General features: G+C 37.9%; 2 protein-coding genes across 6 annotated transcripts in view; both read left to right on the top strand.

The window, feature by feature from the left end:
* LOC141349282 (uncharacterized) overlaps positions 1–21028 on the top strand; it is a 212579-nt gene that overhangs the window by 61301 nt on the left and 130250 nt on the right. The window lies entirely within an intron of this gene.
* The window catches only part of LOC129437102 (uncharacterized), a 129214-nt gene that overhangs the window by 26833 nt on the left and 81353 nt on the right, over positions 1–21028 (top strand). For 2 of the 5 annotated variants that reach the window (XM_073862489.1, XM_073862493.1), the window contains exon 1: positions 1187–1421. The exons of 1 other annotated variant lie outside the window; for it this stretch is intronic. In XM_073862489.1, coding sequence (XP_073718590.1) covers positions 1365–1421 — 57 coding nt within the window. In that variant the 5' untranslated portion in view covers positions 1187–1364. Of the gene's footprint in view, positions 1–1186; positions 1422–1506; positions 2039–21028 lie in introns of those variants that run through there. 2 more of the 5 variants (XM_073862490.1, XM_073862488.1) reach the window with 2 other exon arrangements.

Raw genomic sequence — 21028 nt, 5'->3', positions numbered from 1 at the left:
TGATAGTGTTAATTATAATGTTCACCATATTAATTTAAAAATATTCTTCACATAATATAATATCATATTTCATATAGCCTAACATTTGCTGAAAGTAGGCGAATTATGAACATTTAAACTACAATATTTTTCTGTCCATGCTCAAGGATATAGTTTCTACTCAGCAGGAGTTCTTCACAACCTGCAAACATTTGTAAACACTAACATATTCCCAGTTTGGTTTTTAGAAAATGTAATACTTATTGGCAAGTTCACGGTTGCAGCAGCGATTAATCAAAGTAAACGTGCAAGGACAATTAATGAGTTTGGCTATGGATGCTTTGGAAGTTCTTCATTAAACAGTTGATCAAAAATACATGCATGTGTGCATATTTATATATACAAAGTTGTTATACACAGTTCACACACATTTATGATGTACACAAAATTTTTTATTCTGCAATAGATTAATCGTGATTAATCGTTGTGTCAGCCCTTATCTGTTCACTACAAAACCAGACTAAAATACATTTGTGAGACCTTTTGTTTAGGTGTAAAAATAATGTAATCATAATGTTGAAATAAAAGTTTAAAGGACATCATGACCACACCAAAATACGATCAGTGTATACATTGGTTTAAATGTATCTCAGCTTTATTAATGGTTGGCAGGGCTGGATTGGTAAATGGGCTACACCTATTGTATGGTCAAGATGTTCTTTAAAAGTCTTATTCCAAGGTTTAACAGCTAAACAAAATGTCTTACAAATGTTGCATTTTGGTCTGTTTTTGTTTTCGCAGTGAACAGTGATTTATGTTTTTTACTACCTAAAGAAAAAGTGCCAATTAGGTATTTTACAATGTTTATAAAATGTCCTTTTTGTTTTTATTTAGGGTGTTTAAAGTTTTTAAAATTTTGTACTGCAACATTACCTAATTACAATGAAAATACAACGTTGTGAAAGTTTGTGATGTATTTTTAATCTCTTTGTCATACGATGTCCTATCTTTTTAACTTTATAATTTAGCAATTATTTTCCCACCAATTCTTTTCATTTACCGGTAGTCATTACTTTAATAGTTTGTGATGATTTCTGCCCATAATTGAGACGCATACTTGTTTTACTTAATCCATTGTAAAGCATTGAGCGTCTTCTCTCTCCAGTACAGCAGGAGGCGCTGCAGCTTTTTAATCCGCAGATAAACTCACTAAAGAAAGAAAGAAAGAAAGTGCGCGTGTGATGTGTTTGGGTATCCTCAGTGTTTTTCTCTCTTGCGCGTTTCATTGAGTGTAAACAGAGTCTTGTCTCTGTGTATTTTAGTGTTGAGACATTGACGGTGAGATGTGCTGTGCTGTAAATGAGTAGGAACTGAAAAAGAAAGAGATGGCGTTACTGGGGACAAAGCTTAGGCCAAGAGGAGATTTAGCAATGGATCGAGAGGTTTGTACAGCTTAAACATAATTTACCTGAATCAGACAACATCAGATCATTTCTAATCTTACTGTCTGTCTGTGTGTGTTGTCAGGATGTGGATTGTTGTGAATCTTCAGTGTATGTGACTGATGATGTGAGTCTGGATTCAGTGTGGATGAGCAGAGATCAGAGCCGCACACCACAGACACTGCTGGACTCTAAACTCTCTGAAGAGAAATCCAGACACACACAGGACTCCGATCTCAGTCTGACTTTACTCTGTTATACTGAGTCAAAGCTCACAGACACTCAGGACACTACAGTGTGTGACAGTAAACAGAGCTTACAGGAGGATCAAACCTCCACAGAGTCTCTGGATTCTGTCTGTAACGCTGGAGAACAGCAGCAGATCCTGCAGACCAAACTGAAGATGTGTTCAGTTAAACTCATCGACTGCATGAACCTCATGATGAAGATTAAAACTGAACCCACAGAAAATAAAATTGAACCCACAGAAAATAAAATTGAACCCACAGAAATGAAAATTGAACCCACAGAAATGAAAATTGAACCCACAGAAATGAAAACTGAACACACAGAAGAGGAAGATGGTACTCAGGAAGAAGATGATTTTATTCCATCAGGTATGTCTCCTTAATTATTGTTCTATTTTTAAATTTTTTAATGTTAGCACCTGTTTTGGGTTTACAGTCACAAACTCACTAATCAAAAGTTTGATTAATTATATTTTTACACAAGCGACACACACATCTCTGCTACAAATAAACATTTAAAGTTTGTTTCAAGTACTTACCATTCTTGGACAATTACACCAAACGTGACAATACATTTTTTTGGGGTAAGTGGTTGCAATCAGTTTGTTTAAGCTACATTTAAACAAAAGTTTTATACTTTATTTTACGTAACTAATCTTTATTGTTTAAATGTAGCTTAAACGGGTTGATTGCAACCACTTACCTTAAAAAATTGATTAAATTCAATGAATCATTTTTTTTCAGTGTAAATTGCATTAGTAACAAACACTTGGTGCAATAATGTGTTTTAAAAAACACCACCATCAAGCACACACTACAATATAAAAACAGAGTCAAACTACCCAACTAAAGGAAACGGTGATCATCATGATGGTGACAAAACATGTTCAATAAAACATTAGAATCTTGTAAATTATCAAAAATAAGCAGTAGAAATAAAGTGAGTGAAGTGTCAATAAAGTGAATTTGGTTTGTTTAGTCAGTATGGTCCTAATTCAAAACAATGCTTTTTTAAAACAAATTTTTGTAATGGTGATGACATTGCTTTAGAGAATGTACACATCCAACGAGAGCAAGCGTGGGAGGAAGAGTAAAGTTCACCTCACTTCAATTATAGAGAGAGAGAGAGAGAGAGAGAGCGCAAGATTGCAGACGCAGACAGTTGAGGTGGAACTGATATATTTGGGAATTATCTACAAGCAATATTTTTTATATATATTTTTATATATACACATAGGCCACATTTTAAATAGTTCTACTTTGCGTGGAGGTCCCCTTGACATCAATATTGGATGTTCAGTACACGTCATAAAAACTTTCATTCTGGCTCCTCATGGGACTTCGAAATGACGTCTTTTTAAGACGCCTTGCTCAGTGGGTTAGGTCATCATAATGTGTACGATACAAAAGGAAATTAGATTCACTTTCCACTTCACCAAGGAATATTTTTGAATCGTCAATAACCTCAATAGCTAGAGGCAAAATCCCACATCTCAGCTGTGCAACCAATGATCTTTGACTTCTAGATAAATGAGATGTAACACACAATTCTGAACTAAAGTTCTGTTAACATTGCATATATGTTCTTAATTTTGGCTTTAACATAACATTTTCCAACCATTTTTCTTCAAATTTCAAAAACAGCTTGTGTTTAAGCAAATTGACATTACACCTTAAATTATTTCTATAAATATACACCATATCTACCTTCTCAAAAATAGAATAGATCTTGTTTATCCAAGGGGACCCATGAGCTTTACTCCACCTTGTCATCCGCATATAATAGTATTCCCCCTTTAACACCATCAAGTGATATCCCTAAATTAGTATCCTTAATTTGTAAAGCTAGATCATTCACAAATACCGCAAAAAGTGTTGGAGAGAGTACATCCCCTTGTTTTACTCCAAAAGGTGTATCAAACCAATCAGTGAATAAATCATTGATCTCAACACTAGCAACTAGGGGTGTGACGAGACACTTAATCCACGAGACGAGACGCATGATTGGGTTCATGAGAACGAGACGAGACGATATTTTTACACTTTTTAAGAAATCTTAAATGATAAAATAAATGAATAAGAAACTGAAATCACGTCATTTTTAAAAGTGTTAACTAATCTTTGTTAATCTTTAAACAACATAACATTAATAAACACATTAATTTTTGGTCCTATAAATAAAAAGCATTATGTATGTATTATAACAAATGCCTGCAGGGGGTGATAGTGGACTCGTCTCGCAGACTCTCTCTTCACTTTCACTTTCACTTTAGACAGAGAGAAACGCTTATTTTTAGCCAAACAATGTTTAAACCCATTTGAATATTTAATATATGTCAATTTCTTTACAATAGAAATGGTACAGCCACTGTCACTTAGCAAGAACATGCAGACATTAAATCATGTAAACTTTGTGTGAGAGTTTAATCTGCTGAGATTTCACATCTGACACTGATCAATAGACAAACACAACACGTCTCAGACTTCACACGAGTTCACAAACGTACATTATTGGAAACCCAAACAAAAAAGTGAACGCAGTAAAAGACAGAATATAATGTATGCACTGTAAAAGGTTCAAACAGAAAGCTGCATCCTCCGGAGGTCGCATATGCAGGCTGCAAATGTCATAAAGGTTTATTTCAGTTAATTATCTGAGCATTATATTCGCAAGTCATGGGCATATTACAACAAGTTGCGATTAACTAAATAATTAGTAAACTTTATAATTGTTAATATTCTCTAATAAGACGGTCTTTATGAAGTAAATGCAGTTTAACAATGCGACCTCCAAAGGATGCAGTCTTTTATTTGAGAAACGGCCAGCATTTCACCTCCACAAGAAATCTCACACATTTAAGCGAGATCTCGTCACATTCCTACTAGCAACTGTATCACTATACATTACTTGTATTGCTTTATAGAATTTTCCATCCACTCCTGCTTCAATTAATTTATAGGCAAGCAGTTCTCTAACCCTATCAAATGCTTTTTGAAAAACAATAAAACATGCAAAAGTGGATTTATTTTCAGCACTTTTAATCCCAATAATAGTTGATACAGAATATATGTAATCAATGCATGCCCATTACTTCTAAATCCATTCTGCTCATCAGCAAGAAACTGACTCATTTCCAAATACTGGGTAAGCTATCACTGTAAAAAAAATTCTGTAGAAATTACAATGGTATTGCAGCTGGGTTGCCGGTAATTACCGTAGATTAAATTGATGTTATTTACTGGCAAGAGTTTGTTCAAAGTTGAAAATATTTTAAATATTAACAAGTCTTTATCTTTACAGAATAAAACTATAGAGGGGTTGCAAGTTTACAAACATTGCAGGGTGCGCGCGCATCCAGGGGGCAGAAAGCCCGATTGGTGAGCTGATCTGCTACTGCAACAACCTTAATTATTAAAGCGTTCTTTATTGTTTGTATATAAATAAGACTTGATTTTAGTTGGATCTGTTTTTCTGTCTATATTTTTACAGTGTCACTGTGATACATGTATGAATTATAATGTTATAATTATAATGCTAGTAACGTAATAGTCGCATACGCACAACCGGCGCAACGTCATAGAATGTCTCTGAACAGGTTCACGCCCACTTTTGGGGGAAATCGCACTAGACGTTCCATTGACTTCCATTCAAAATAGCGGAACAAAGCAACGTTCGTACACAGCCGGCAGGCGTAAATAACTTATGAAATCACTCAGATTAAACACGTTGAGTAATTATCTGTCCACCCTGCCGGCCATAGAGCGCGAAAGATACATTAACACATTTAATTTGGTCAATATAAAAACATGTCTCTTTCATTCTCCCAGCATCAAATTTGTGTAACTACGCTCCCTATTGGCCAGAGGTGTCTTACCCGGACATTAAACACGTACCTCATCAAGTCAACAGGGAAGCAAGTGAATGATTTTACTTCGTATTTGAAAGTTACTTCGTATTTATTTATTATGTCTTTATATTTAGAGTAATGAGTGCACTTTTCCGTCCAGCCATACAACTAACTGGCTTAGCGATATTTCCAGCAATCACTGGATGGCGTTGTTGCACAAATTTGACGCTGTGAGAATGAAAGGGACATGCTTCCATATTCACCAAACTAAATGTGCCAATGCATCCTTCGCGCTCCACGGCAGGCAGGATGGACAGACAAATACTCGACATGTTTAATCTGAGTGATTTCGTAGGTTGTTTGCGCCTGCCGGCTGTGTAGAAACGTTGCTTTGTTGCGCTGTTTTGAATGGAAGCCAATGGAGGCGCTGCTTTTTTAACCCCCGAAAAGGGGCGGTGACGAAATTTACAGTCAAGTTCCCGGATGTGCCGGTAGTCCGTATCTACTGGTATGTTAACATCAGGCACCCAGCACTGACTCTGTTGGTACTATTTTCCACGCAACAATTCCTTGCCATTTTGACTTACAGACACCGCTACTAGCATACAACACAATGCACTTCTCTTCTTTCTGCCCCTCGGTTGCGCGCGCAACCAGTTAGTGACGTCGCCGTGCAACCCGTCTATACAATAACAGCCTCATGCAAAGCATTCTGGGAACCAGAAATCATCATCAAACTTTTTCTGTTTTTTGCTTCAGATTTAGTTTCCCAGAATGTTTTGCTTGATGCTGTTTTTCTAGTTTTATTCTGTAAAGACAAAGACTTGTAAATGTTTAATGTTCATTTAACTTTAAACAAAATGTTGCCAGTAATAAATAACATAAATTTAAATCTACGGTAGGTTACCGGCAACCTAGCTGCAAATTTCTATGGAATTTTTTTACAGTGTACAATTCAGTATATTTGAATACAATTTATATGCTGTACTAAGAACACTAATGCCCCTATAATTAAGTGGTATTCTGGAATCATTTCTTGATGACTTTGGGATGGGTTTGATTATAGATTTATGCCATAATGACGGAATTATACCATAGTCAAAGCATGTCTTAAAAAGATGGAATATGATCTCTAATAGATATGGAGATTTTAAAGCTTCATTTGGGATCCCCTCTTTCTTCTGCTTTGCATAATCAATAGTCCTTTTAACCTCTTCCATGGTAAATTCTGATTCAAAAATATATTTGGGCAATAACCTGTTGTCTCCATAATCATCTCAGACTTACATTTCTTTATACAAATATTATTTAGATTTGCTTCATCAAAACCTTGCAAAATATAACTTCCTGAAAATAAGTCTGAGAAATGTTTGCCCCATTTACTAATCACTATCTCTTTTTTGCTTTCTGTTTCACCATTCTCTAAAATTTCCATTGGTATATTTTTCAATTTCTGAGGACCCAATTTACTTATTTCTTTCCAAAATTGTTGTGAGTTATTGTTTTTTAATCGATCAAACTGTAATGCTTGTCCTCTTCTTAATTGTCTTTTATAGAATCGTATTCTTTTATCAAAAAGAATCTGGGTAGGGCTGGGTTTCGATTCAAATTGTTAGCTCTGCGTTTTTCAAATAAGCCAGCAGCTAGCGGTTTTCTTCCACACTGAAACCGGCGCCCGGTGGTTTTTCCGTGCTCAGCGCTGAGCATCGAGAGTTGAAAAATGTTTAACTTTGAAAGAAAAGCTCCGCTCGTCAATGTCAGTTCTCACGCGGCCGTCCAATCACAGTGGAGGAGGGGCGGGACAAAAATGCAGAAGTCAAATATTTTTTTGTACTTAAGATAATCATAAAAACATAGGTGTCCTTATCTGTGTTATTGTGAGATGTCATGAATATGAACTGAAATTTATTTAACATACTATATCATATAACAAAAATGTATAAACTTGTACTCAGCTTTCATGCAAATATGCGTTTCAAATGTATTACAAGTTACCTAAATATATTTTTAAATGACATTTTAGCACATTTATTTCATATTAATTTACTTAAAAACAAAAAAATGTAGGCTTGTAGGATGCATTAATAGGTGTGTACGACTTCATGAGATGCCGCGCTGCAAGAAACGACAAGTGGATGACGTCAGAGTAACGCGAGAGCGATTTAAAATCAGCCTCCTCCGCAAGATTTCTCGCAGTACTCTGACGCTGATGTCGCTGCGTAAAGTTGAGCACGCTTAAAAAACTGAAAGCAGCTGAACTCGACAGAACTGCCCTGCATTTGCCTGCGCTTCATCCATTAATTGTATTTAGCAGGACAATTTATCTTCTAGTTCTCAGCGTCAGAAATACAAGGTGTGGCGTGTGAACTGACTGAAATGCATGTGTCTCATGGTGAATGCTTGAGACTTGAGAGCCCTGATTAGACGTACTTCCACTTCCGGTTGTACGTTCATGTTTGATAACGCAGAATTTTCGTCAGCGAAATTTTTTTTAAGAAATTCGACACTAAGCACTTTGACATGACTTTTATGTGACCGGAGAACTGTTATTTTGTAAGTTTTGTCAACATTTCCGTTTACTGGGAGCGCAAAGATACATTCACTCTCCTATCCATGTCTTTCTCACTGCACCTCTCTCACGTGCACGCGCTCTATCTACTATCTGACCGAAGTCCGAACACAAATCCTCATGTATTTGTTCAGTTTATGCGTTTCCAGCGACCTGAGGCAAACTAACTATCTCTCGCATTTATTATAGGGCCCTAGGGTGTGTGAGGTACAGAAGTGGGGCAATGCGCATGTTGTTCCTAATTCTTTTTAAGTTGTTTTTTGATCAGTATGGCTGATTACATTTTCCTTGTCTTCTTATGAAAGACATTTGCTCTACAAAAGATTAAGTTAAGTGCCATAAAACTTAGACCTAAGCATTAAATGGGTTGTAAATAGTTGGTTACTTTCAAGGAAAAAGTACAGTGTTCCCCTTGTTATGCTGCTTGGTTGCTGCTACTGTGTGCGATAGTGCACTTATTTTATTTATGCGTAGTATTTTCAGCAGCACTGAATTTTCTTACTTGTTCTACCTCACCTGTTTTTACTATTTGTTAAAAATAGTTCAATAAATGTTCCTTTTTTAAATTAAGAGTTGTAACATTTAGTTTTGTCATTGTTTCATTTTTATGATGTAAACTGAATGAGCAAAAGCAGTATCGGCTCCAAATATCGGCTTAAGAAAATCGGCAGCCTGTATCGGTCATCGGCTGAGGCTGATGGAAAACACAAAAAATCCATATCGGTCAATCCTTAATAACGATTAAAAGTCTTTGTCATTGGTTACATAATTTCTACATTAACAACACAAGCCCTGAATCAACGCTTCATCTGGCACCCCCATTTATTCTCGACGCGCGCTCTGAACCCTCGCTTCAAATATCCCATCACTAGCAATGACCCAGCTGTAATAACAGGACTGACACCTGTCTTCTGTCTATATGTGTGAATCTAGAAAAAGATACAGAATCTCAATTCTTCATCCTTCTTTGTGTAAATAAGAGTGAAAAGACAATTTAATTGTTTCTTGTTTCTTTCAGATGTGAAGAGTGATTCATGTTTGGATATAGAAATAACGTCTTCAACATCAAAGGAGCGACTGACAGCACAAACTCTTTCCTGCATCACCTGTGGAAAGACATTCAGCTCACAGAGACATTTAGAGAGACATGAAAGAAAACACACAGAACAGAAACTCTTCACCAGATCTGAGATCAGCTTTACTACCTTACAAGAGAAGAAACTTCATTCAGAAGAGCACAGAGAGAAGAAGAAGAAGAAGCAGTTTCACTGTGAGCAGTGTGGGAGGATTTGTGTCTCTTTCTCTAAACTAAATATTCACATGAGGACACACAGCGGTGAAAAGCCTTTCAACTGCACTGAATGCGGAAATTGCTTCAGAACCAAAGCCAATCTTAAAATTCATCAGAGAATTCACACAGGAGAAAAACCTTACAAGTGTCCTCACTGTGAGAAGAGATTTAGCTGTAAACATAATCTGAAGACTCATGTGCTTTCACACACCAATGAGAGACCGTATCAGTGCATTGAATGTGGGAAAACCTTTAGGAATTCACGTTCATTAAAAAAACACCAGAATACTCACATTGAAGAGAAACTCTATCAGTGTTCACACTGTGATAAATGTTTCTGCCATAAATATCAGCTGATAATCCATGAGAGAGTTCACACTGGAGAAAAAACTCATCAATGTAGTGTCTGTGGAAAGAGTTTTAATCGACATAAAAGTTTAGTGATACACCTGACAATTCATACAGGTGACAAGCCTTACAAATGCTCTCAGTGTGACAAGACATTTACCACTTCAGGTAACTTAAATGTCCATCAGAGAGTTCACACTGGAGAAAAACATCAATGTAGTGTCTGTGGGAAGAGTTTTAATCGACATGACGGTTTAGTGACACACCAGAGAGTTCATACAGGTGAAAAACCTTACAAATGCTCTCTGTGTGACAAGACATTTGCTTCTTTATCTTACTTAAAAGTTCATGAGAGAGTTCACACTGGAGAGAAACATTATCACTGTACTTTCTGTGGGAAGAGTTTTAATCGACAGGAAAATTTAGTGATACACCTGACAATTCATACAGGTGAAAAACCTTACAAATGCTCTCAGTGTGACAAGACATTTACCACTTCAGGTAACTTAAAAGTCCATCAGAGAGTTCACACTGGAGAAAAATATCATCACTGTAGTGTCTGTGGGAAGAGTTTTAATCGACATGACAGTTTAGTGACACACCTGAGCATTCATACAGGTGAAAAACCTTACAAATGCCCTCAGTGTGACAAGATGTTTGCTTCTTTATCTTACGTAAAAGTCCATCAGAGAGTTCACACTGGGGAGAAACCTTACTTCTGCGCTCACTGTGGAAAGAGCTTCTCTAGGTCAAGTAATTTAGAAGCCCATCAGAGAGTTCACACTGGAGAGAAACCGTAACACTGTAATGTGCTTGTCTTTCCTTCTCTGGGTGGATAGCTTTAATATCCGAATGAAGATTCATGTTAATAGGCATGTCAACCGCATGCAGGGCTGCATAGATGGACTGACAACTGGAATTAAAGTATTGTGAGATCAGACTGCTTGTTATAATTTCGAATGGCTCTTGCGGCACAATAATGTCACTCGCCAGCTGGTCTGTGCAGCACTGCATGAAGTTAAGAACATGGAGGCCCCCTAGTGGTGCGGGCCCTACGCAGGGAGGATCGGCTCTGATCATCAATTTGACTTATGACTTATGATGCTTATATTATAGAGATGGCAACCTTTTATTAGACAACATGCAACAGTCAACTTGGCTAGCATGTAGCGCCGTTCAGACTGTAACGACTGTAAAGCCAGTTACCGTTTACAGTTTCTTGCCAGATTATAAGATTACATTTAAATCTGTTCATTAAAAACGGCTTCTGGTCTCCTTCCCTGTGTATAGCAGCGTTGCTATGCTAATCTTGTAGGCTTTCTTGAAGAGGTCTTTGCTTTCATTATCCTAACTGTATTTGCATTTTCTGTATCAGACCCTCTCAGATCCACTGCGGATGCGATTTCGTGCGTTGGCAGCCAGCCTCATTTCTTAAGGCGTTAAAAAGCCCAGGTGTGTGTTTGTCTTCCAGCATCGTTGTGATCATGGCTAGTTTAACTTTTTTTCCTCCAGCTGTATTTGTTTTGCACTGGTGCCACACACACGTGCATGATCCTGCTTATTCTACAATCATTAAACTTCATCGATTTAATTCTTACTGACAATTAATTGAATATCAATTGAATTGACTCATTTTTTAGAGTAGGACCTAAGATAAAAGATGGTGTATCGTTTGTGGCTATCTGAGGCAGTTCACGCTCAAGTTTCACGTAAATTTACAAAAAGATCATTTTTACCTCATTATTCATTCGACAATTGCTGGATATGTGATGACAATAGAACAAAAATAACGTTGTTGTCTTATTCTGAGAGTGAGAGCTTTCATTTGATATGATTTGCCCATGTTTGTCATACTTGAAAAATATGAAATATGTGAATATTAAATGTTATAAAAAATAAGGGGGGGGGTAGTGTAAATAACTCTCTTACAGTAAAATGTCAAAGTGATGCATATCCGCAGAAATTAGAGATTCTAAGCTTTCAAACAGTCTCTCATATGTGGTACTGGGTCCATGACAGACCATTAAAAAATAAAGGAACATTTTATATTAATTCATAATAATTAATTTTGGACCCGATACAGGGTCCGCAGAGTAAAATTGGTTAAGAAAGCTGTATTGCTGATATGAGGCCGATATAACATGTTATTATGTTAAAATGTTATTTCCGTAAATAAGAGACAAACCGAAAATTGGTTAAACTAAAAAAAAAATTGTTAGTTATGCATAACAATTATACATTTTATGGTACTTAGTTACATAGTTATAAGACATAATCAATGTGGATCTGACATCTCAGGGAACTGTTTGAATGAGTGTGTTAAACTTGTGTGGTGTATGACACAACATAACATGTTAAAAAGTAAATAATTTTACCGTCTGTCAGACTTTGGCTTTACATTGAGTGACACTGTGTCTTTATTACAAACATCAAATTTAAGTAATTTAGAAATTTACTGGCCAATTGAAAAGATTTATCCATGAGAAAAATCCAAATATTGGCCGATATATCGGCCTCTGCAATTTCATATGGTATGGAGTGGACTCTGTTTTCATTTATTGTTATGTTTTATTCATTCATTTATTCATGTTTATTCATGTTGTTTTCAGTAAATAAAAGGAAATTGCTTTAACTCATGCATTAATCATTGCTTAACTGAAAATGCATATATTCACATGTCTAGTTTGTATTTAAGCACTGCTGTCAGCTGACAATATATATTAAACTATAGTTTGCTTGTTTTAATCACGTTTGTAATATAATGGAGTATTGGTCAGCATTTTGTATTGTTATTGTGCACAACAGTCTTCTCCAAAGGTTCCCATCACAGAATGTTCCCTGCACCTTCCCAGAACATTCCCTGTAGGTTTTATTTAGAATCGCCTGGCTTACCTGAATCGCCTGGCTTACCTAAACTGCCTGAATCGCCTGGCTTACCTGAATCATAATCTGTCATAAACATTGTAAAATCTCACTCTAAATAGGCCTATGCAATACACTATTAATAGGCAAAACTGACAATAAAAATAATTATTTCTTAACAAATTAAATAAAGATAATACATTCTGAATTAAGATGGGTATTTGGCAATAATGAAATTAAGATAAAGGCTCCGCGGGATTTTTGGCTTCGGCACTTCTCTCCATTAATGCCAACATTAGTCTATATCCTCTGTCTAAATTATGTATTTAAGACTTAATTAATATTTAGTTATACATTAAAAAACCTTTACTCACCAAGATTAGGCTACATGTTTTTGTTGAGGAAAATTATTAAATCCACTGTAAATGGCTTCAGTGTGTGGTCCTGGGCTTACTAGTGCATCCAGAAGCATTGAACTTGACCGCTCATTTACTGCCCAAAGCCGGAACGCAAGCCCGAGCCCATGTAAAATGTTAGAAATGAAGCCCGAACCCGGCGGGTTTCGTCAGGTTCGGGCAAAGATCTTCAGCTCTACTGCACTTCATGTTTCACCTGAGTCACCTGGTTCACCTGAGTCTGATTCATCGGAGTCGTCTGGTTCACCTGAGTCTGATTCAAGGGTTGCCACCTGTCCCGGTTTTACCGGGATTGTCCTTCTTTTTAATAACCTGTCCCGGGAAATTTATCAACTCTCCCGGGACACTGAATGTCCCGGTTTTCGAAACGCTATGTGATTGTGAATATGAAATTTAGCGCGCGCACGGCAGAGAGGGAGACCTTGCGTCTGTGTGTGTGTTTGCCTCATTTAGCGCATGTAAGACAGAGAGCTTCCTGATTGGCCTGTTTCAGGACATCAACCAATCAATTTGTCAGTGTGGGCGGGCTTTTATCTCTTCTCCCGAACCAAACTAATCAGTGTATCTAGAAACAGGAGCGCCATGGCAGAGGGAGAGTGCCCCAAAAGCGAAAATATAAGACATATTTTACACCAGACTACACGAAAGTGTATCCCTTTCTTAAAAGAGTTAAAATCTTGCATGGTGTAGAGTTTGTAACAGTGACTTCAGCTTTTCCCATGGCAGGTTAAATGATTGTAAAATACATGTTGAGGTGAGTTCAACAAGTTTAATTTCATGTGCATATTTGCTAGTTGCTATTTAGACCTGTTTAAAGTTGCAATGGAATATAAATAAAAACAGTTTACATAAATAGTATAAGCAGCTTTAATAAATTGTAATCCTGATTTACATATTTTAACATAATGAACAAATAATTGGGTAACACTTTACAATAAGGTTCATTAGTTAACACATGAACTAATAATAAACTGCACTTATAGCATAAAGCAATTTTTTTATCTTTGTTAATGTTAATAATACATTTATTTAAATCTTGTTAACATTAGTTAATGCACTTTGAACTAACATGAATAAACCATGAACAGTATTTTTATTTACTAACGTTATCAAAGATTAACAAATACAGTAACAAATGTACTGCTCACGGTTAGTTCATGTTAGTTAATACATTAACTAATGTTAACAAATAAGAATTGAAAAAAAAAGAGAATTGTAAAGTTTTGCCAATAATTGCATAGGCCTATAGAAATATTATGCTATTGGGGGGGAAGGGCTTGTGAGCAAACCAATTGGCCGGGTCATATATGTCCAGGTTTTTTATCAGACATGGGTGGCAACCCTACACTTCATGTTTCGGTTGGAAGGTCTGCTGAAAGCACATCAACCTTGCCTCCTGATCTTGAAAGACTTCGGACGGCACTCCTCTCTGACACTACGCAGATTGTTAATTCCCTTCTAAAAACGGAGCTGACCGATGCACTATGACCTGTGACTGCGACCGTGGAGCAAGTTAAATCCTACCATGAAGTGCACGATCAACGTCTTTCGCGAGGTGGAAGAAGGCTTAAACGACTACAGCGACAGAATGGTAAATGTTGAGAATTCGATGGATGCATTATGAAAGGAGAATATATTGCTGAAAGAAAAGCTGGATGATCTTGAAATCGATCCCGGAGATCCACCTGAAAGTTTGGAAGGTTCAGACCCGGTTAAATTTATGACTGAGTTTTTCACGGACGTTCTGGGGAGGGATTTTTTCCACAGCCCTCTCGTAATCTCCCGAGCCCACCGAGTCGGACCTGTCCCTACCAACAATACTCAGGCCAAAAACCCCAAACCCAGAGTTTTCCTGGTCCTTTTTCATTTTTTCCAAGACAAGCAACGCATCCTCAGATTCAGTAAGCAGCAGCGAGGGTGCTTTTCCGGGGTCATAAGGTGTTTTTTCACGAAGATTTCAGCGCCGAGCTTGGGAGAAAGCGAGCGCCGTTTAATGATGTGAAATCTCGACTTTACGGGAAAGGGGTCAGATTTAATCTTTTGTACCCTGCAAGACTTTGGGTATTGTATGGAGGAAAGGTATGCTACTTTAACATGCCAGAAGATAATAACGAGTTTTATAGTTCCCACTGGGATGATGGCGAACGTGCTGGCTCTATATCGACACGTAAAACCCGATGCTGCACAAGACTTGTGGCTACAATGACACACACTGGTTTAGCTACTAGCTGATAAAAAATGTGAAAAGACGACTGTATAACTTGAAGTAGACAGAGGTATTCAAGCTGAAAGATTTTTACTCAGGAAGATCCAGCAACCAACAATTCACATACATGGCACAGGCTCACAGGTGAATTAAATCTGACATTAACATCTTCTTTGCCATATTTAAACCAAGTGAAAGTACAAATGGTTGCCCCCTACAGGTCAACCATAAAACATAGCTCAGTCTATAACATCTCTTTCCCCCCAAGTTTACAATATTTCTTCATAATCACAATACAATAAACTTCATACAGCAATCATGTTACAATATAATTAACACAATTTTTTTACTTCAGTTCATACTCTTTTAAATGACCAGGCAATTTCCTGGTTCTCTGTGACCGTCTCACAACAGGGCTAAAGGATTTTGTCCTTGATTCAGTGGTTATCCCACTCGATTGAGCAGAATCCTCAATTACTTCAAGGGGATTCGTCTCACTAGAAATGTCCTCAATCTCTGTTTCATTAGTCTCTTTAGCCACTACAGGAGCTGAGCTATCAGAGACATCCAAATCAGGATATTTACAGTCCATAACTTCCTCTGAAACGTCCACAAGTAATTTCTGTCGGGCATGAATTTGATCATGCACCAGTTCAGCTGGAGAAAGTCCTGTGGTGGTCTGAGGAGTTATCCTGTAACTGAATAACACTCGAGCCAATTTAGTTGCCATTGTTCCTTCAAAACAAGTAGCATTATCTGATACAATCAGTTCAGGTAGCCCATGGTTGCTGAAGCTAGTACGCAAACATTCGATGGTTGCAGCCGATGTAGCGGAGTTCACTGGATATACATCCATCCATTTCGAATGTGCATCAATCAAGACCAAGAACATTTTTCCCATGAAAGGTCCTGCATAATCCACATGCAATCTTTGCCATGGTTTTTCTGGCCAATTCCAAGGATGCAGTGGAGCTACGGCAGGAGCATTTCTATGTTCTTGACAGATATGACAGGTTTTAACTAATCTTTCCACATCCTGGTCCAACTTGGGCCACCACACATAACTTCGGGCTAACGCCTTCATCCTAGACACTCCGGGATGACACTGATGCAACTGGTTTAGTACTTCTGATCTACCCACACTGGGAATGATTACGCGAGCCCCCCAAAGCACACAACCATCCTGTACACTGAGTTCATCTTTTCTTGCTGTGAAGGGGTCAAACTCTGCTCCTATTAATTTTTGCAAGAATCCTCGTTGCACCATTTCTCTCACTCTGGATAATACCGGATCTTTCTTTGTCCAACGTCTCACCTGTTCTGCTGTAATCAACGTTATGTCTACATTCTCCAGCATCAGTACTCTTTCTTCCTTTTCAGGGACAGAGTCTGTTGGCAAGGGTAATCGACTTAGAGCATCTGCATTTGCATGATCCTTGCCAGGTTTGTAGATTATGTTGTATTCGTAGGCTCTTAATGTCACAGCCCATCGCTGAATCCTAGGAGATGACATTTGGGGAACAGATTTTAACTCGTTAAACAAAGACAACAAAGGTTTGTGATCTGTAACTATGGTGAACTTCCGACCATACAAATACTTATGGAAGCGTTGTAAGCCGAACATTACAGCCAATCCTTCCTTGTCCAACTGCGAATAATTCCGCTCAGCTTGATTTAATGTTCGTGACATAAATCCAATGGGTCTTTCATTACCATCTGGCATCTTATGGGAAAGAACTGCACCTAAGCCATAAGGGGAAGCATCACATGATAAAATCACATCCTTCTGAGGGTCATAATGGACCAGAACTTGTGCGATTGGATCATTTTTTTAGACTCCACAAAAGCAGCTTCTTGTTCTCCACCCCAATGCCATTTTGCATTTTTTCGCAGCATCTTGTGCACTGGTGATAACACAGTAGACAAATTGGGCAAAAATTTGTTATAGTAGTTTAACAGTCCCAAATAAGCCTTTAACTCAGTCACAGTCTTTGGCGAGGGGGCATTTTGAATGGCAGTCACTTTTTCGGGTACTGGATGTAGTCCAGTTTCATCTACTTTATGACCCAAGAATATTACCTCTTTTTCCATGAAAGTACATTTACTCCGTTTCAAACGCAGTCCTGCTTCCTGTAACCTTTCTAATACCTTGGCCAACGTTTGAAGATGCTCCTCATCACTGCGACCAGTCACCAAAATGTCATCCAGGAAGACTGCCACATAAGGAAGACCTTGCAGTATTCCCTCAATGGTCCTTTGGAAGATAGCTGGACTAGAAGAAACTCCAAAGGGTAAAACACGGTAAGTAAACAGCCCTTTATGGGTATTCACTGTGACATATTTCTTGGACTCTGCATCTAATGCAATCTGATGGTAAGCGTGACTCATATCTAGTTTGGTGAACTTCTGGCCCCCTGACAATGTTGCAAACAGATCATCTAATCGAGGAATAGGGTACTGTTCCAATTTTGAAACTCGATTGACTGTTAGCTTGTAATCACCACACAGTCTTACTGTATTATCAGGTTTTAAAACGGGCACTACAGGTGCAGCCCATTCAGAATGTTTAACAGGTTCTATGATGTTTTCTTTTAACAGGCGTTCTATTTCAACTTCTACCCTCGCTTTCATTGCATAAGGAACTGGTCTGGCTTTGAAAAATCTGAGGGTGGCTTCTTTGTCCACATAAATGTTAGCTGGTGGACCTTTCCATTGACCCAACTCCTCTTTGAACAATTCTGTATGGTTGCTAAGTACGTGAGGCAAGGTTACATTTTCAACCCCTTTAATCTTGTGTATGGCTTCCCATTTCATGCCCAGTTCCTTGATCCACCCTCTGCCCAATAAATTAGGTCCTGATCCAGGCACTACTATCACTGGCAATTTCTTCACTGTTCCCTGGTGTTTAACGAACACTTGTGCAGAACCCAACACTGGTAAGGCTTGGCCAGTGTAAGTTGTTAACTTCAAAGAACAGGTCTTTAATTCTGGATTTTTATGTTCTTCCCATAATTTGGAAAAATTTGATCCATTCATTACCGTCACACCACAGCCTGTATCCACTTCAAAAGGTATGTTTGAATCATTTACAGCCAATGTGATAGTCAGAGGAGCAACCTTAGGAATCTCTGTCTCTTTCAAACTGTACACTGTAAAAATACCTTCTTCCTCAGATTCACTTTTTTCATCTCTACTACTGACATAATGTGATCTCCGTTCTCTTCTGGCTGGAACTTGCATGCGTCTTTCTCCCCCTTGAAAGGTTGTTTCTCTGATGGAACTTTTTGATCTACATACTTTCATTATATGTCCTTGTTTTCCACATTTGTGACCTTTCTCTGAAATAAATCTACACTCATTGGCCAAATGTTGCAAATTCCCACATCTGTAACATGCTCTACCTTGACTTTCTTGTTTTACTGATGTCTTGTGCACTCTCATTGCAATCGATGTTTCTGAACGTTGAGCTTGCAAATCCTTTACATCTTTATTGGCTGTTTCCAATGCTTGAGCTATTTTCAACGCTTTCTCAAACGTTAACTCGGATTCTGCCAGCAGTCTACGTTGAATACGGTCATCATTTATTCCACATACCAGTCTATCCCGCAGCATCTCTGTTAATTTTTCTCCATAATTACAATCATGAGCCAATTTCCTTAATACTGCCACATACTCAAGAACACTTTCCCCCTCATCTCTTGATCTAGAATTGAATTTAAATCGTTGTACAATCTCACTGGGTTTTGGATTGAAATGTTCTTTCAGTAAATCCACTAATTCTCCAAAAGTTTTTGTTCCTGGTTTAACTGGACTCAATAAATTCCTCAGTAGACTGTATGTTTGATTTCCTACAGTACTCAACAGTATAGCTTTTTGCTTGGCTGCTTCTGTAATCTCATTTGCCTCGAAGAAATGTTGCAAAATTTCAATATACTCTTCCCAAGACTGCGACTGACTATCAAATGGTGTGACTGTTCCTACCATGTTGGCCATCTTCCTTTCCAAAGCTCCCACTTGTATGGATCCAGCTTTTTCACCTTTTCCAAAACTTCCTTTTCCTTGCTTTTATCCTCGTTGCCAAAATGTAATAACTTGAAGTAGACAGAGGTATTCAAGCTGAAAGATTTTTACTCGGGAAGAACCAGCAACCAACAATTCACATACATGGCACAGGCTCACAGGTGAATTAAATCTGACATTAACATCTTCTTTGCCATATTTAAACCAAGTGAAAGTACAAATGGTTGCCCCCTACAGGTCAACCATAAAACATAGCTCAGTCTATAACAACAACATTACTTTGTTAGCTACGATATCTGTTCTAGATGGGAGCTACACCTACGGTATATATATATATAGGTGTAGCTACCATATATATATATTTATACAACAGTTCTTTCTGGTTCTCGAATCTGATTGGCTAAGAGCCATACGATATTGTGCTGATAACAGCACTGTAACCTCTTCACCTTTCGTATTATTCCGCCACCTAGTGAATGGAGGTCCTAAGCAGGCTCATCTCTGAATGGAAAAACACAGACGCGCTGTTTGAATCACGCTCCGTGTGTCTCATTAGTTGGCTCATAAATCAGTCTGAATCCCCAATCAGAAGTATTATTCCGTCAAAGATCAACGCTCTTGGATGTTACGTTACAGTTAATGGGAGTAATGTCTTGTCACATCATGTGGATGATTAACACTTGGAAAGAGGAATATAAACACTCGTTTTTTTTCTGGAGCTATATTTCTTATCAGAACGCGAAAACACCGTGGAACTGCAGGTAAGCACCGCAGCTTTTAAATGTGGACATTGATCATTTACTTTATCGTGACCTGACTATTAAAACATGTTATGAGATATCGCCACTGATATATTTATAAGCAGCATGCAAAAACATCTCTCTGACACTTATAAAAAACAGTTTTATATAGTACTGACAAGAACAAAGTTTAATAATAATAATCGAGTGCTCGTATCACGTTAAGAATAAATGAGAACGCAATAGTAACGTTATACAAATAGTTTTATTAACTTTTACCTCGCGCCAAAACAATAACAACACAAAAGACACTAAATATGAATTAAAAAACAAGTAATAGTTTGATCATGACACCAAATACTGCTGATTTGATCTCATTTTGACGATCATAAACAAACAAGGCCAACATGAGAGCCAGGGTATCTCTTTCAGAAATGTAGCCCAGAGAGGGCGGTGGTCAGCGGGGCGAGTGAACACTGATGTCCGCTCATGCTTTGGTTCTCATTCGTACCGAATCTCACTAAGCAAACGTTCAAACAGGCGCTATCTGTAATGTGATTGACCTTGGCTGGGTTTGAACCCGGGTCTCTGGTGTTCTAAGCGTGGCCTGTTATCTGCTGAGCTAACTCCCAGACAGTGGAACCCAAAAGCAGAAGAGCAATGAGTCGAGAGACTTCAGTTTCCATAAAATAAAAATAGTCTTTACTTGAGAAATCAAGGAACAAAGTACAAAAAAACTATGATAGCAGAGCTTCGGTAAAACAGTGAAACACAAAATAGACACAAGGGTCAAAAAAAGGTACAAGATACAAACTATTATCTGGAGATCTGTAGCCTGGGGTACAATGGCTCAAGACTGAACAAGATGGCAAAGAACAAGCACTCTTATAAAGGGCAAGACACAGGTGAAAGAAATCAAGGCTAATGAGGAAAGAACAATCACACACAATATTGCAATCAGCAGGCGTGGTGAGCACTGAGCTTGGGGTTACAGTGCCATCTGGAGACGAGGAAGGTGTCCAACAAGGAAGCTTTAATGGGGCGCCCCCTGCAGGCCAG

Source organism: Misgurnus anguillicaudatus, chromosome 24, assembly GCF_027580225.2.
Source record: "Misgurnus anguillicaudatus chromosome 24, ASM2758022v2, whole genome shotgun sequence".
Taxonomy (NCBI): domain Eukaryota; kingdom Metazoa; phylum Chordata; class Actinopteri; order Cypriniformes; family Cobitidae; genus Misgurnus; species Misgurnus anguillicaudatus.
This window is presented reverse-complemented; position numbering and strand designations above follow the sequence as displayed.